At 47.0% G+C, this 14924-nt stretch overlaps 1 protein-coding gene and 1 long non-coding RNA gene across 2 annotated transcripts; both read left to right on the top strand.

Moving 5' to 3' along the window:
* The first annotated feature begins 2935 nt into the window (after positions 1 to 2935).
* On the top strand, positions 2936 to 4938 carry LOC123119586 (F-box/FBD/LRR-repeat protein At5g53840-like). The gene is made up of 3 exons (XM_044539443.1): positions 2936 to 3888; positions 4004 to 4138; positions 4230 to 4938. Exons 1-3 carry the CDS (start codon positions 2977 to 2979, stop codon positions 4587 to 4589), a joined length of 1407 nt encoding a protein of 468 aa, XP_044395378.1. The 5' UTR covers positions 2936 to 2976; the 3' UTR covers positions 4590 to 4938.
* A 1142-nt stretch (positions 4939 to 6080) lies between these two features.
* Positions 6081 to 9351, top strand: LOC123119587 (uncharacterized). Its single transcript, XR_006458751.1, has 2 exons — positions 6081 to 6696; positions 8915 to 9351. It is a non-coding gene; the product is annotated as an uncharacterized lncRNA (long non-coding RNA).
* Positions 9352 to 14924: the final 5573 nt, after the last annotated feature.

Genomic DNA, 14924 nt, shown 5'->3' with positions numbered 1-14924 from the left:
AGTTACGAGCTTTTTGGGTTATCAATATTATCTTATTGTGCTTGACGACTTTTCACATTACTCTTGGTCTTTTCCCCTACGCAACAAATCCGAGACATCCTCCACCCTCCAACGCTTTTTTACTTACATTCTCACACAGTTTAACACTCTCATCAAATGCATGCAATGTGATAACGGCGGCGAATTCATCAACATGTCCCTCCGTACCTTCTTCTCCGACCATGGCATTGTCTATTGCCTCTCCTGCCCCCATACCTCTCCCCAAAATGGCAAGTCCGAACGCATGATACACACCACAAACGATGTCGTTCGCACTCTACTCATCCACGCCTCTCTCCCTCCACCATTTTGGGTCGAGGCTTTACACACTGCCACACACTTGCTTAATCGGCGCCCTACCTCTAAAACCACACCTTACACCCCCTTCTTCCTTCTCACCAGCGTCCAACCTCGCTACGATCACCTTCGCGTTTTCGGTTGTTTATGTTTTCCTAATCTTTACGCCACTACCCCACACAAACTAGCGCCACGCTCAACACGGTGTGTTTTTCTCGGTTATCCCTTAGAGCACAAAGGGTACCGCTGCTTTGATCTCACTTCCCGACGCGTCATCATCTATAAGCACGTTATTTTTGATGAGACGATTTTTCCCTACCAGCCTCCCACACCGGCGCCCACCAATCCTCCCTCCACACCCGATCCTGCCTCTGCACCCGCCCGTGCACACGATCCGCTCCGGGATCCCCACCCCACCTACCTCGTCCGCTAGCGGTCCCACCAAATCCGCCTCGTCCGCCGATCTGCCTAACCCCGCCTCCCACGCGTCCGCTCGCTTCCCCACCGAGCCGACCGCGTCTGCCAACCCCGCTCCCGCTTGCGACGCGGCCCCTTCCCACTCGTCCGCCCCGGATTCTCCTCCCCCGCCCACGTCAGCCTCCTCGGATCGCCCCCCGCAATCTCCCTCGGATCTGCCGCCGATCCCGCGCCTGCCTCACCTGCCCCATCTGCTTCGGGCCCCACAGCATCTTCCTCGCATGCAGCGCCGTCCACTCCTAGTCCTCCACGTCGCCCCATTCAACCCGTCGCCCCTCCCATTAATTCACATAAAATGACAACTAGGGCCAAACGTGGCTTCGCTCAACCACGTCGTCTCTTCTCCCTGACCTCCTCTCCTGCAATTTCTCCTCTTCCCTCCTCATATAAATCTGCCTTAAAAGATCACCATTGGTATGATGCTATGCTTGATGAATATAATGCTTTGCTCAAGAACGATACTTGGAGTTTGGTTCCTCGTCCTGCAGGTGTCAATGTGGTGACCGAAAAATGGATCTTTCGACACAAGTTCAATCCGGATGGCTCGCTCTCCCGGTACAAGGCGCGTTGGGTTCTTCGTGGGTTCACCCAACAGGCAGGCGTTGATTACACGGAGACTTTCAGTCCAGTTGTCAAACCGGCTACGGCGCGCGTCGTCCTCAGCATTGCCACCGCACACTCCTGGCCCATCCATCAACTCGATGTCAAAAACGCTTTTCTTCACGGTGATCTTGGCGAAACCGTTTACTGTCACCAACCAGCGGGGTTCCTTGACTCCTCCCGTCCCAACCATGTTTGCCTTCTTAAGAAGTCTCTATACGGGTTGAAGCAGGCTCCTCGCACTTGGTTTCTACGGTTTCAATCCTTTCTTCTTTCTTTGGGATTTGTTTCCTCCCGGTGTGACCCCTCTCTCTTCATTTTTCACCGTGGCTCTTCGGTTGCCTATCTTCTACTCTATGTAGATGATATTATTCTCACTACCAACACCATGCCAACCCTCCACTTCGTCATCTCTTCGCTCAAAACTGAGTTTGCCATGTCGGACCTTGGTGATATTCACCATTTTCTTGGTGTTAATGTTACCCGCAATACCTCAGGGCTGTTCCTATCCCAACAACAATACGTTCTTGAGATTTTAGATCGAGCCAATATGTTGCAATGCAACCCCATTTCCACACCCATAGACACAAAAGCCAAACTCTCCGCACATGATGGTGATCCTCTCTCCAACCCCACACTCTACCGAAGTTTAGCCGGTGCCCTCCAATATCTCACCTTAACCCGACCAGAAATCTCCTACGCCGTCCAACATGCTTCTCTTCATGCATGCTCCACGCACCACCCACTTTCAGTTGCTCAAACGCATTCTTCGCTATCTACAGGGCACCTCCCACTACGGTCTACAACTCTACACCTCACCATCCCACGAGCTCATTGCTTATTCCGATGCTGATTGGGCCGGCTGTCCCGATACTCGGAAATCTACCTCCGGGTTTTGTGTCTTTCTTGGCTCTAACTTGGTCTCGTGGTCATCTAAGAGGCAACCTACGGTATCCCGTTCTGGTGCGGAGGCTGAATACCGCGCGGTTGCTAATTGTGTTGCAGAAACTACATGGCTTCACCAACTTCTCCACGAGCTCCGCCGCCCACCCTCTCGTGCTACTGTGGTCTACTGTGACAACATCAGTGCGACGTATCTCTCCTCGAACCCTGTCTAGCACCAGCGTACAAAACATGTGGAGATCGACTTGCATTTCATTCGAGACAGGGTCGCGCTGGGAGCAGCTCGAGTTTTGCATGTTCCTTCAGGCTCTCAATATGCGGACATCTTCACCAAGGGCCTCCCATCGGCGATCTGCATCGACTTTCGAGCCAGTCTGAACATCCACCCGGGCGGTGTTCCAACTGCGGGGGTGTTAACATGCATGTATCTGTGTTGTATCAATGTATTTGTACTAAGCCCGTTGTATTCTGTATAGCTGTTGTACCTGCCCTAGATCTTAGGATCACTAACCACTCTCCCGTTGTGGCCTGCGTGCCTCTTCTCACGAAAGACGTTGGGGCTCTCTCCCTCTATATATTGTACTCTGAATATACAACAGCAGCATATTGAGCCACTCCACTCTTCAACTCCTAGCCCCCGCTGCGGTGCGCATGTGAGATATGCGGCGGCGCGAGCCTCCTCCGCCACTGCCGCCGGCCGGCGGCCCTATGACCCGAAGAAGAAAGTTGGCGGAATCTGAACCGCCGGCAGAAGACACCATCAGCAACCTCCCCGACGCCGTCCTCGGCGAGATCATCTCGCTCCTCCCCACCAAGGACGGCGCCCGCACCCAGATCCTCGCATCCCGCTGGCGCCACCTCTGGCGTTCCGCCCCTCTCAACCTCGACTGCCGCGGCCTCAATCACGGGGATGAACTCGCTGGTGCCTTATCACGCATCATTTCTTCCCACCAAGGCCCCTGCCGCCGCCTCTGCATCCACGCTGACCTCCTTGACGCCCCATCCACTACCGTGGACTCCTTGCTCCGGTCCGACGCTCTGGGCAACCTCCAGGAGCTTGAGTTCTCATGCTTCGAGCAGCCGCCGCCGGTGTCAATCTTCCGATTCTCGCCCACCCTCCGTGTTGTCACCATCGGATGTTCCAACCTCCCCGACAGCACCGTCCAAGGGATTCACTTTCCCCTGCTTAAGCAGCTCGGGCTTGAATTTGTCTGCATCTCCGAGTGCTCGCTGCATAGCCTGATTGCCAGCTGCCCCGCCCTGGAGTCCCTTCTGATTCACCGCAGTTTTGGCTTCCCCTGCATCCAAATCAACTCGCTTTCCCTTAAAAGCGTTGGTCTTGATAGTTATGCTGTTTGGGAAAATAACCCAGTCGCGTTACAGTTACAGGAACTCATCATCAGCAACGCTCCTTGTCTTGAAAGGTTACTGCTTCTTCATCAGGAAACTGGTCTGCACATATCAGTAATTGTGGCACCTAAACTGGAGACCATAGGCTTCCTTTCTGATGGGTATTACGAGTGCAGTCAGGATCACCTCTACAGACTTGCGTTTGGATCCACAGTTATTCTGGTATACCATCCATCCGTCATGCTTCTGAATTGCTCAATGGCATTTGTGTATGTGCAAAAATCACATATCACCTTACTTGTGCATGGCCTAATGTTGTCTTTCATGCTTGGTAAAGGGATTACATGTAGATAATCTGGAGATGGTTGTGCGCACGGTCAAGATTTTAGCTATCCAGATGAAAGCTCTTTGTTTGGATACGGTTATTGACTTGCTGACATGCTTTCCATGCTTGGAGAAGCTGTACATTAAGGTGATGATTCTTCATCGAAAGTTAAACTATTCATTTGATCTGTTTCTGTTCTCAAGTGGTTGATTTTGTTATCCCTGTATGTTCTTTTTAGGCACGTACATCAGAGTCAAGCAACTTTTGGCGTCGTAAACACCGGAATCTGATCAATTGTCTTGACATCCGTCTGAAGGCGATAGTTCTGAATTCATATCGGGGCATCAAGTCTCAAGTTAACTTTGTTACGTTCTTTGTATTGAACGCGAGAATGCTAGAGTCAATGACACTTCAGGTTGAAACCAGTAATTACAATGAGGAGTTCATGGTAGAACAACATAGGAAACTTCAGCTGCAGGACAGAGTTTCAAGAGGTGCTCAGTTTCATTTTACAACTGATATATGTGTCCGCACTAACTGGGACATCAAGCATGTCCGTGATTTGGATGTAGTTGATCCATTTGTACGTCGGTGTTGAAAAAACTTGGTTTGGTCCATCGAGGGCATACTCTTGCCTATCTGCTTATCCCATCTTGTATTTTTGTCCTACCTTGATTAGCTTTGGTGCTTGTAGTTTCTCGAGTTTGTATTAACCTGGAACATTAGGACATCAATTTAGCTATCTATGTTGTTTGTTTCATATACCATGGGGCATGTCTAGATTTATGAAGCATATATCAATCTCTGTAATCTCACTGCAAGACCGAGGAATAATCAACGGTTGTAGATAGCTACAGCCATTGAACATATAAAGCTTGCTGTGCTACCCGCATAGCCTGAGGCAACTGCGTCGGGCGATGATTTTCGTTCACACGATCTACCACCATCGTACGTTTCTACCATGCTGTTAAAAATCTGATCGTTGGTTTTTTTACACGCTATGCTTCCGCGCTTCAGTGTATGACGAGTGGGCCTCCTTTGCCCGCGGCCCTAACTCTGCGGTGTGTCTCAAGTAAGTCTTGGGTGAGAAAAGAGGTGGGATGCGGGCGGGCGTGGGATTGGGTGGGTGGATTGAGGCAGAAATATCTACCTCGTCAGCCCCTCTCTTTCCTTCATCTCTTCTTCGTCCTATTCCTCTTCTACAGGCAGCCGCTTCCTCCCTCCCTCTCGGCTGCCTCGTCTCCTCTGCCTCCACCTCCTCCTCCCCTGTCTCCTCACTCGACCTCCCTTGCCTCCTCACCCGACTAGCACGGATAGGACGACGTGCAGGCAAAGGGAGATGGCGGCGGCGCTCGATCCGATCTGTAGGAGAGAGAAGATGAGAGGGAGAGATAGAAGGAAGGAGAGAATGGATGGTGTGGTCTTCATGACGCGTGTGGAGGAGCAGGAGAGAAGATGAGAGGGAGAGGGAGAGGATCTTGACGAAGAGTATAGAACAAGGTGATCTCTCTCTCTCTCTAATCTGCCTAGATTGATTTCGTTTTCAGGTTATAATTTTTACGGGTGCAAGTGCTTCAGAAAATCTGTGCTGCTTACTGGAATCATGTTGTTCAAGGTAAAACCAGCAAAGTTCTCTTTGATGTTCCTTACATTAGATTAACCTGTTTCTTGCCATATCTCAATTTTTGTGTGCCTATTTTAGTGCAATATTTAGAACTGTACTAACCGCAGATTCAGTTTGGAATTAGAACTGTCTCGTCGTTTATGTTTGAGCGCTCGAACATCCGGAGGCTAGCCCATACTACACCACCATATGTTGACATCTTTTGATCCGAGCAAATGTTGAAGTAAAAAAAAAACACCATTAGTAAGAGAGTATATATGTATATTTCAAGGAAGGATGGGTGAAATAGCAGGTCAGAGATGCTACAATATACTTTGTTTGTTTGGGTTTGGGAGCCAGCCAGCGCACCGCCTCGTCAGTTTCGCACCGCTGCCAGGCGACCGCCGTTCCGTTGCCTTGGATTCGGGTGTGGTGTTGGCTGGGAACCGTACGGTGTTTGTCTGACGTGTCGTCCGCACCGGGGAGGGGGGGGGGGGGGGGGGGGGTCGGTCGACTCCAGGTATGAGCAGCTCCTGAGCTTGATGGCTGGATGTGTGCACACATGTAATGGGGTATCATGGTCACGTTGCTTGGTGTGCAGAGGCGACCCGGCACCGGCGCATGCCCGGCGGTGGGACTTCGCCGTGGCCGGTGGGCGGCAGCAAGCGGTGCGGCGAGGGGAGGCGCACGGTCCAGAGGGTGGGACTCTTGCTAGCCGCTCTCCCGTTCCCGTTGGTTTCTTGCGGCCACGGTGGCGTTTCTCAGATCGAGCGCCGCTCATCCTTCTCCTCTTCGCTGCTTCTCCACAACGCTAGCCCCTCCACCTCTCCTTCCTCCCCTTCGTTGTGTGGTGGACATGGGATGCGCCTAGATCCAGATCGGGCGTAGGTTAGGTGAGGCTGATGGTTGGGTGAAGGAGTAGGGGAGGCGGGCGACGAGGACAGGAAGAAGCCGGCCGTCGTGGTGCAGTGGGGCTGCCGGGAAGGAAGAGGTCGGCTGCGTCCCCGGCGGTGTCGGTGGAACTGCTCCTCAACGAGATTCGGCCATGGAGAGGACCGTGGTGCCAGCGCAGCCTCGCCCCCTCTAGCGCCATCGAACTGAGGTGAGCCGCCACTAGCCCCGACCCTTCTCTTTCCGCGTCCTTTTCTATGTTGTGTGCACTACTGTCCTACAAAACATTCATGCATACACACTGGGTTCAGATTTCAGTGTAAACTGAAACATGAGATTAATCATTGTGTTGTGCCATGTTTCAAACTAGGAACAGGGAAAAGTGGAGAAATGAACGGATAGCTGATATACATACCTTCAGGAACATTTATTTTTGTTTGCTGACTGCACAATCTGAACTATATATCTGACAAATATATTTGACTCTTGCTCTTGACAGATTAGGCTTATGTGGTGTTGCTTTGTATACAGATGACATGCTCGCCTCTTGGTTTAATTTAGGAGTGTATTTAGAAGCTAAAACTGAACAATAATATCAGTTTAGAGATGCAGTTGACCATTTTTCACAAAGTCGATGTGTTGTCGCAGCAGTAGCACACGTGCAGTTCTTTCTGGCCATTTGACTGTAACAAATTGCTTACAAGACCACTTGTACATTGAGAAAAGCCTTTGTACATCGTTTCTTAGTTACATATGAGTGTTAGTTTTGAACAAATGCTGAAACACATCTCTGAATTGGGAAACGACAGTGTGCACCTTTACTGAAACATAAAACTAATTTGCTGATGCTCTGTTTGCAAATGTCTTGTTGTACGCCTGCCAAAATAAGAAAATAGGTAGGAGTCAAAATATTGTAGGACAAGGAATAGGCATGTACAGAAAGTTGTATCAAATAAATTATAAATAGTTGCACTACAGTCTGCAATTCAGTTTAGCACTGAACCAATATTTGGGAGAAGTACCTATATTCATTTTCACTGAACGAGGTGAAAACTGATTAAAAAATATTTCAGAGAAGCACTACAGTCTACAATTCAGCTTACAGTCCTGCACGAGATGGCGGGTAGCGAGTCGGCCCTTGGAGGTATAGATTAGCCATGGACATAGGGTGACTGGGGGAGGATGAAAGGAGAGAACCCATAAAAAGTTCAAATGACGAGTCGATGCCGGAGTAAGCGGAAGGGGCAAGGAAGGCAATGATCTCTGATCGATATAATTTCTCTGATTTTGAGGCAAGCTATATTAATCAAGAGACTCTCCCAAATCAATGGGAGATTTGATTTCTTTTTTTTAAATAAAGAGGAAGAAATGGTAGACTCAGCCGGGTGAATCTCCTCCTTCCTTCCCATAGCTGAATATTCCTATCCGATACGATCACACCGCAACGACATTTTTCTTTTCCACTTCCCAACGACATATGGGGAGAGGTTTATGAAAGCCTACTGAAACCGATTACTTGGTTACACTCGCCACTTGCTTTGGACAGAAGTTGTTGTCTGAACGTGCTGAACATTGTGTTATGCAGTGTTGGTCTATACTTTAATGCACCTGTGTTCACGCATGGCCAACTTTATGTAGCAGTGTCGCATGTGACCTCAAAAACGGCTTTGAAAATCCTGATTGAAAATGAAGATGGTACTACTGATTCTCAGACCAGGAACATTGTGTTTCGTGAGCTCTTCCAGTCCATTTCTTAGAATCCATGCTGGTGGTGTCTTTTACAATATGTGCATTATTCTATTTACCCTGTTCGCTATGGCCGGCCAGTCTGTTCTAGCTGTTTCATGTGGTCGTCCGATATATGTGGTGCCAACTGCCATTTCTTTGCTACTCCCTCTGTTCACTTATATAAGACGTTTAAGCCTGTTCAGACAGTGCTCCAAACAGTTCAAAACCAGCTGTCTAAACCGCCTTATAAAAATGAACGGAGGGAGTAGCTGATGTCAATAGTCTTTTGGTTCATACAGCTTAGTGCCTCATATATGAATGCTCTTTCTGGGTTCTTCAATTTCTCTTCCCCCTATGTTTTGCTGACTACACTGATTATATGACTGTTCTACACCAATGCTCTTTTTTTATGCTGGTCCTATGTCATGGGTGTTAATATCTACTACCTATTTACTGCTTGTTGTGCAAAATCTTTTGGTTATTGTAAATCATTCCCTGCCGTATAAAATTTGATTTTAGTCTGTAGCATTTTGTTGGTTCCTATCTTGCCAATGTCTACAACAATATGCTTTCTTGGTGGTCTTTTTTGCTTCACATTTTTTGGGTATGCCACTTCTCTAATGAGTGGGTGCATCTCTTCTTTGTTTTATCATTCTATATTTTTTTCCTAACCTTTTTGGTATTCTGCTTTCTCCTTGCAGATGGCAAGCACCATTTTGTTGGTTCCTGTCTTGCCAATGTCTACAGCAATGTGTGTGTCCTCTGTCTCATCTGTGGGGCAACTCATAATGGGCCTATCAAGCATACTGACCTTGTGATGATAGATAAAGAGGTTGATTTCAGTGCCATTCAGATAATATATTTTTAGCCCTGTGAATTGAAAAATGAGTGCTTCTTGGTTGTTTCTGTTGTTGGTGGCACTTCTTGGTGTGTTAACTAAATGGTTTAGTCCTGCGCTTCATAGAAGCAGTTTTAACTAAATGTAATGAACTAATTAAGTGCCTTCTTTTATTGTTGGCTAATCCTTTAGTTTTATCGCATGCTACATTCTATATGATGATACGCTACCACTCTAATACGTCCAGGCACTATAAACCCTATGTCAGCTATGTATGAATTTGGAATCTATATTGCAGAAGTATTTGCGACTGTTGTATATAATGCTATCTCAGCTTCCCAATGAACGATGTATGGCTTCACATTCAGGCACAAGGCAAAGCGTGTCCGCCTATGAGGACATCATCATAAATTTTCAGTCTCACATATATGCCTTGTGTATCAGACTTATGTTTATAATGCTCCTATGCTACCTCCACATTGGTTTATCTTTGCTTATGGATTACTAACATCACTTTCTTACTCACTACTAACATTGCATCTAACTAGCTTCTTGCGCCATTGGCGCAACCGGGTCATCTAGTAGAACATAATATCTGGAGGTGCTCATCTTGACTACCGCTACAACAACACTAGGACTGATTGATTGTTAATATTGTAGTTCAAGTTTTCCTACCAAGTTTTCTCTACTGGGAACAAGGAACAGATGGAAACGAGGGAAAGTTCGTGTGTGCACATAGTAAATTTCCATGTTTGTAATCCTTTTTAAGCTTGTATTACTGTGCAACCTTGTGATTTACAAGTTACAGTTGTCATTAGTTTTGTTATATACTATTGCACTTGTAATAATGGCAGAAAGTATAAAGCAAATAGTCATAATCAATGGTAGCCACAGGAAGGAAGATTGCTTGTTAAGATGCATTTAATCTTGAACTGCAACATCTCTCAAATGAATCCATGAACAACTTGCAGTGCCATCTTGTTGATGGTAATCCAAGGGTAGGTGTTTTCTCTTGAATGACAATAAAATACCCCCCTCCCCTTCGCAAAAAAAAGGTCTGCTATGTTATCTACAAGTGATTACTTTGTTTGTTCCATGCATCATATCAGTAATATGATTACTTATATATCTAGCATCATGTTGATTTATGAGTACACCATAGCTATTGCTCGTCCTTGTCAATGGAAATAAATGCTAACTTTGCTCTTTATAAGTGTTGCTTAATTTGATTACTGAACTATCATTGTATTTACCAGAATCATCAGTGTAAAGTTGATACATAAAATTCCTATTTGAGGAACCATGTTGATCTCAGAAAAGAGAGAGGGGGGGGGGGGGGGGGGGGTTCATCATATTAACAAGAATAGTAGTCGTATTTTAAATTGGAGTGTATTAGACGGTCTTGTGCAATTTGGGCACAGGCATGTGCAATTAGAAACATTACCCGGCACGTTCTCCACCAAACAAGTATTTTCAAATTATTGTTTTATGTATGCTGTTTCATTACTCCGTAATCAAGTTACAACCTCATATAGCTATTGTCATTCATGTTTGTCGACCTAGTATCATTAATATTGTGCATGTTCTTTGCTTCAGTCATGGTACCATCGTACTCGTGATGTTATTATGTTTGCTTCAAAGTTGCCTTCTACCTCTTGAGCATGCGTTGGTTTTCCCTTGAAGAGGATAGGGTGATGCAGCAAAGTGGCGTAAGTATTTCCCTCAGTTTTTGAGAACCAAGGTATCAATCCAGTAGGAGGCCACACGCAGTCCCTCGTACCTACACAAACAAATAAGAACCTTGCAACCAACGCGATAAAGGGGTTGTCAATCCCTTCATGGCCACTTAGATCTGATAGAGATGATAAGATAATATTTTTGATATTTTTATGATAAAGATTGAAAGTAAATATTGCAAAATAAACGACGACAGAAATAGCTAGTTGACGGGAGATTAATATGATGGAAAATAGACCCCGGGGCCATAGGTTTCACTAATGGCTTCTCTCAAGATAGCATAGGTATTACGGTGGGCGAACAAATTACTGTCGAGCAATTGATAGAATTAAGCATAGTTATGAGAATATCTAGACATGATCATGTATATAGGCATCACGTCCGTAACAAGTAGACCGACTCCTGCCTGCATCTACTACTATTACTCCACACATCGGCCGCTATCCAGCATGCATTATTAAGTTCATAAGAACAGAGTAACGCATTAGGCAAGATGACATGATGTAGAGGGATAAACTCAAGCAATATGATATAAACCCCATATTTTTATCCTCGATGGCAACAATACAATACGTGTCGTTTCCCCTACTGTCACTGGGTTCGAGCAACGCAAGATTGAACCCAAAGCTAAGCACTTCTCCCATTGCAAGAAAGATCAATCTAGTAGGCCAAACCAAACTGATAATTCGAAGAGACTTGCAAAGATAACCAATCATACATAAAAGAATTCAGAGAAGATTCAAATATTGCTCATAGATAATCTTAATCATAAACCCACAATTCATCGGATCTCGACAAACACACCGCAAAAAGAATTACATCGAATAGATCTCCAAGAAGATCGAGGAGAACTTTGTATTGAGATCCAAAGAGAGAGAAGAAGCCATCTAGCTAATAACTATGGACCCGAAGGTCTGTGGTAAACTACTCACACATCATCGGAGAGGCTATGGTGTTGATGTAGAAGCCCTCCGTGATCGATTCCCCCTCCGGCGGAGCGCCGGAAAAGGCCCCAAGATGGGATCTCACGGGTACAGAAGGTTGCGGCGGTGAAAATAGGGTTTCGTGGTGCTCCTGGATGGTTTCGGGGTACGTAGGTATATATAGGTGGAAGAAGTAGGTCGGTGGAGCCACGAGGGGCCCACGAGGGTGGGGGCGCGCCCAGGGGGGCAGGCACGCCTTCCTGCCTCGTGGCCTCCTTGTTGATTTCTTTACGTCCACTCCAAGTCCTCTGGATCACGTTTGTTCCAAAAATAACTTGTCAGGACCCCGATTCAAGTCACATCGATCTAGCCGGTAACACCTCATATCACTTTGCGGTCTCACGCACGGTATTCCCACAGGTGTCACCTTACCATGGCCCGGGATCGTTTGCGCCTTTTGGCTCACGTATATGATAGTGTCGCTACCATCCATATGACAGAGAACCCGGGCCGACATGACTAGTCGTGAACCCAAAGTGGCACTAACTTACGGGGACATGCATACATGAATCAACATCGAGCATGTCAGTCAGCAGCGTGCGAATCCGGGCTGTAGCACTGGGCTAACAGGACTCCGGTGAACCGGGCTGTAGCAGGCTAGGCAGGACTCCGGATGTCTCCGCGTGACATTTCCCCGAAGGGACAGACACAGGAACGAAGTGAATCACATGCCGGCCAGTCAAGTGTTCCGGAGCAGTAGTGCTGGGCTAGCAGGACTCCGGTGAACCGGGCTGTAGCGGACTACTATGGCTCATGGAAGCACAAGACTACATTTCCCCATGAGAGAGGCTATCAAGGATAAACAACTAGGTTGTCGGATCCCACACATACCAAGCATTTCAATCATACACACAATATGCTCGATATGTGTAAATACAACATGGCATCACAGCGTAACTCTACGACTCAAGTATTTATTCAATAGGCTCCGAGGAGCGAGATATTACAAACATGGGTCTCATGACCCAACATTCAGAGCATACAAGTCAAAGCACATGCGGAAGCTTAACATGTCTGAGTACAGACATCTACAAATGAAAAAGGCTGAGAAGCCTGACTATCTACCAGATCCTGCCGAGGGCACAAGATCGTAGCTGAGGTATCAAGCTAAACGTCGAAGTCCACACGGAACTACTAGCGAGACTGACGTCTCTCTGCAAAACATAAAATAGGCAAACGTGAGTATAAATGTACCCAGCAAGACTTACATCAGAACTAGCTACATATGCATCAGTATCAACAAAGGGGGTGGTGGAGTTTGACTGCAGCAAGCCAGCTTTGACTCAGTGGCTATCCTGAACTATGACTGCAAGTAACTCTTTTGAGGTGGCACACACGAGTCCACATATTCACCATATCAATACACCACTATGGATCCACTCCCGTCTCCCTACGAGAAGGCCATCCATAGCACTCACGCTTATCTTGCGAGTTTTAGAGTATCCAATTTCACTTGTCTATGAACTGTACAGGCAACCCAGAAGTCCTTTACCGTGGACGCGACTATTCGAATAGATTATTTATAACCCTGCAGGGGTGTACTTCTTCACACATGTTTCCACCACTTAGCGTCTGCACACGACATGTGCTCGGCAGACTTCAAGCGAAAGCCGACGTGGGTGTAGACCACGACCTGACTAACCACACAAGTCTCTAGTCCAGGTTTATCGCCTATTCGGGTTCCATCTGCAAGGAGATCTGGCCGGAGTTTCGCTCACAGCCCCAAACGATGTGTGCGGGATTCCCGAGACACCAAACGGGCGCCCGGTACACCGTGCCATGGTGTATCTACCGCATCATAGCCCACCCCTAGGGTTAGCGCTATGCACGGCCTCCAACACATATCCTACAAACACCAGAAACTAGTTGCAACTCCTGGACAGAGGGCAGGGGCGGTTAATAAGTCGAGCGGGGTCATATTTCAGGGCCCAACGTGTGGTAGTAGCTGTTCATGGATCACAAACACAGAACTCAGTTCCTGAGGACGGTTTCAATGAGACAACCCACCATGTACTCCTACATGGCCTCTCACCGCTACCTTTACCAAATCGTGTTCACACACTTAGCTCACACACAGTAGGACATGTTCATCACCATTCCAACTCATCCCCGATGAATCAGACCTGACTCAACTCTAAGCAGTAGCAGGCATGACAAACAAGCATGAATGAGTAGGCACATCAGGGCTCAAACAACTCCTACTCATGCTAGTGGGTTTCATCTATTTACTGTGGCAATGACAGGTCATGCAGAGGAAAGGGGTTCAACTACCGCAGCATAACAGTTGAATCGTTGTTGTCCTAATGAAGTAAAAGAGAGCAGGAGCGAGAGAGTGAGATTGTATCAGAATGAACAAGGGGGTTTTGCTTGCCTGGCACTTCTGAAGATAGCATTGAGTCTTCATCAGTGTCAACGATCACAATGTCAGAACCATGTCTACCGAGGGGGAACAACACCGGCAAACAGAGAAGAAACACGATCAATGCAATGCACAATATGATGCATGATCATGACATGGCAATATGAGTGTGTTTTGGCTAATGCAACTTAGAACAGATTGGTTTGAGTTCATTTGAATCAAGGATTCAAATGCAAACCCAAAATAAGAGATCATATTAGTGCATTAACTTGTTTCACCTAAACAGCAAGGTTAAAGTGTTCTAACATGCATGAAACCAGTACAGATGGAAAGATTGGATTTTTCTGATCAAATTTCATATATAAATCTTTGCATTTGGAGTTACAGATTAATTTCTATGAATTTTTGAAGTTTGTAGCATTTTCTGGAATTTCCTATATAAGAATAAATCCAGTAAATGCTTTATTGCGTCAGGGTGACGTCACCAGTCAACGGGGACGGTCCAGGTCAAACCTGACCAGTGGGTCCCGCGTGTCAGTGTCATTAGTCTAACTAATTTTTAGTTAGTCCTAATCCTAACTTAATTAGCAGGCGGGTCCCACTTGTTAAAGACCCAGGGGGGTCAAACCAGTGGTCAAACCCCGGTCAAATGAGTCAAACCCGCCAGCGACTCGATGCCGGCGAGGCCAGACGCGGCGGGGCACCTCAGATTTCACCTACAGGGCACCGTTCGAGGCGCCGTTGGGCTCTACGGGTAGCTGGCGCAACGGCGCGTCCGTTGGTGGCCGTGGCTG

The sequence above is a fragment of the Triticum aestivum genome, chromosome 5D (assembly GCF_018294505.1).
Source record: "Triticum aestivum cultivar Chinese Spring chromosome 5D, IWGSC CS RefSeq v2.1, whole genome shotgun sequence".
Classification (NCBI taxonomy): Eukaryota; Viridiplantae; Streptophyta; class Magnoliopsida; order Poales; family Poaceae; genus Triticum; species Triticum aestivum.
This window is presented reverse-complemented; position numbering and strand designations above follow the sequence as displayed.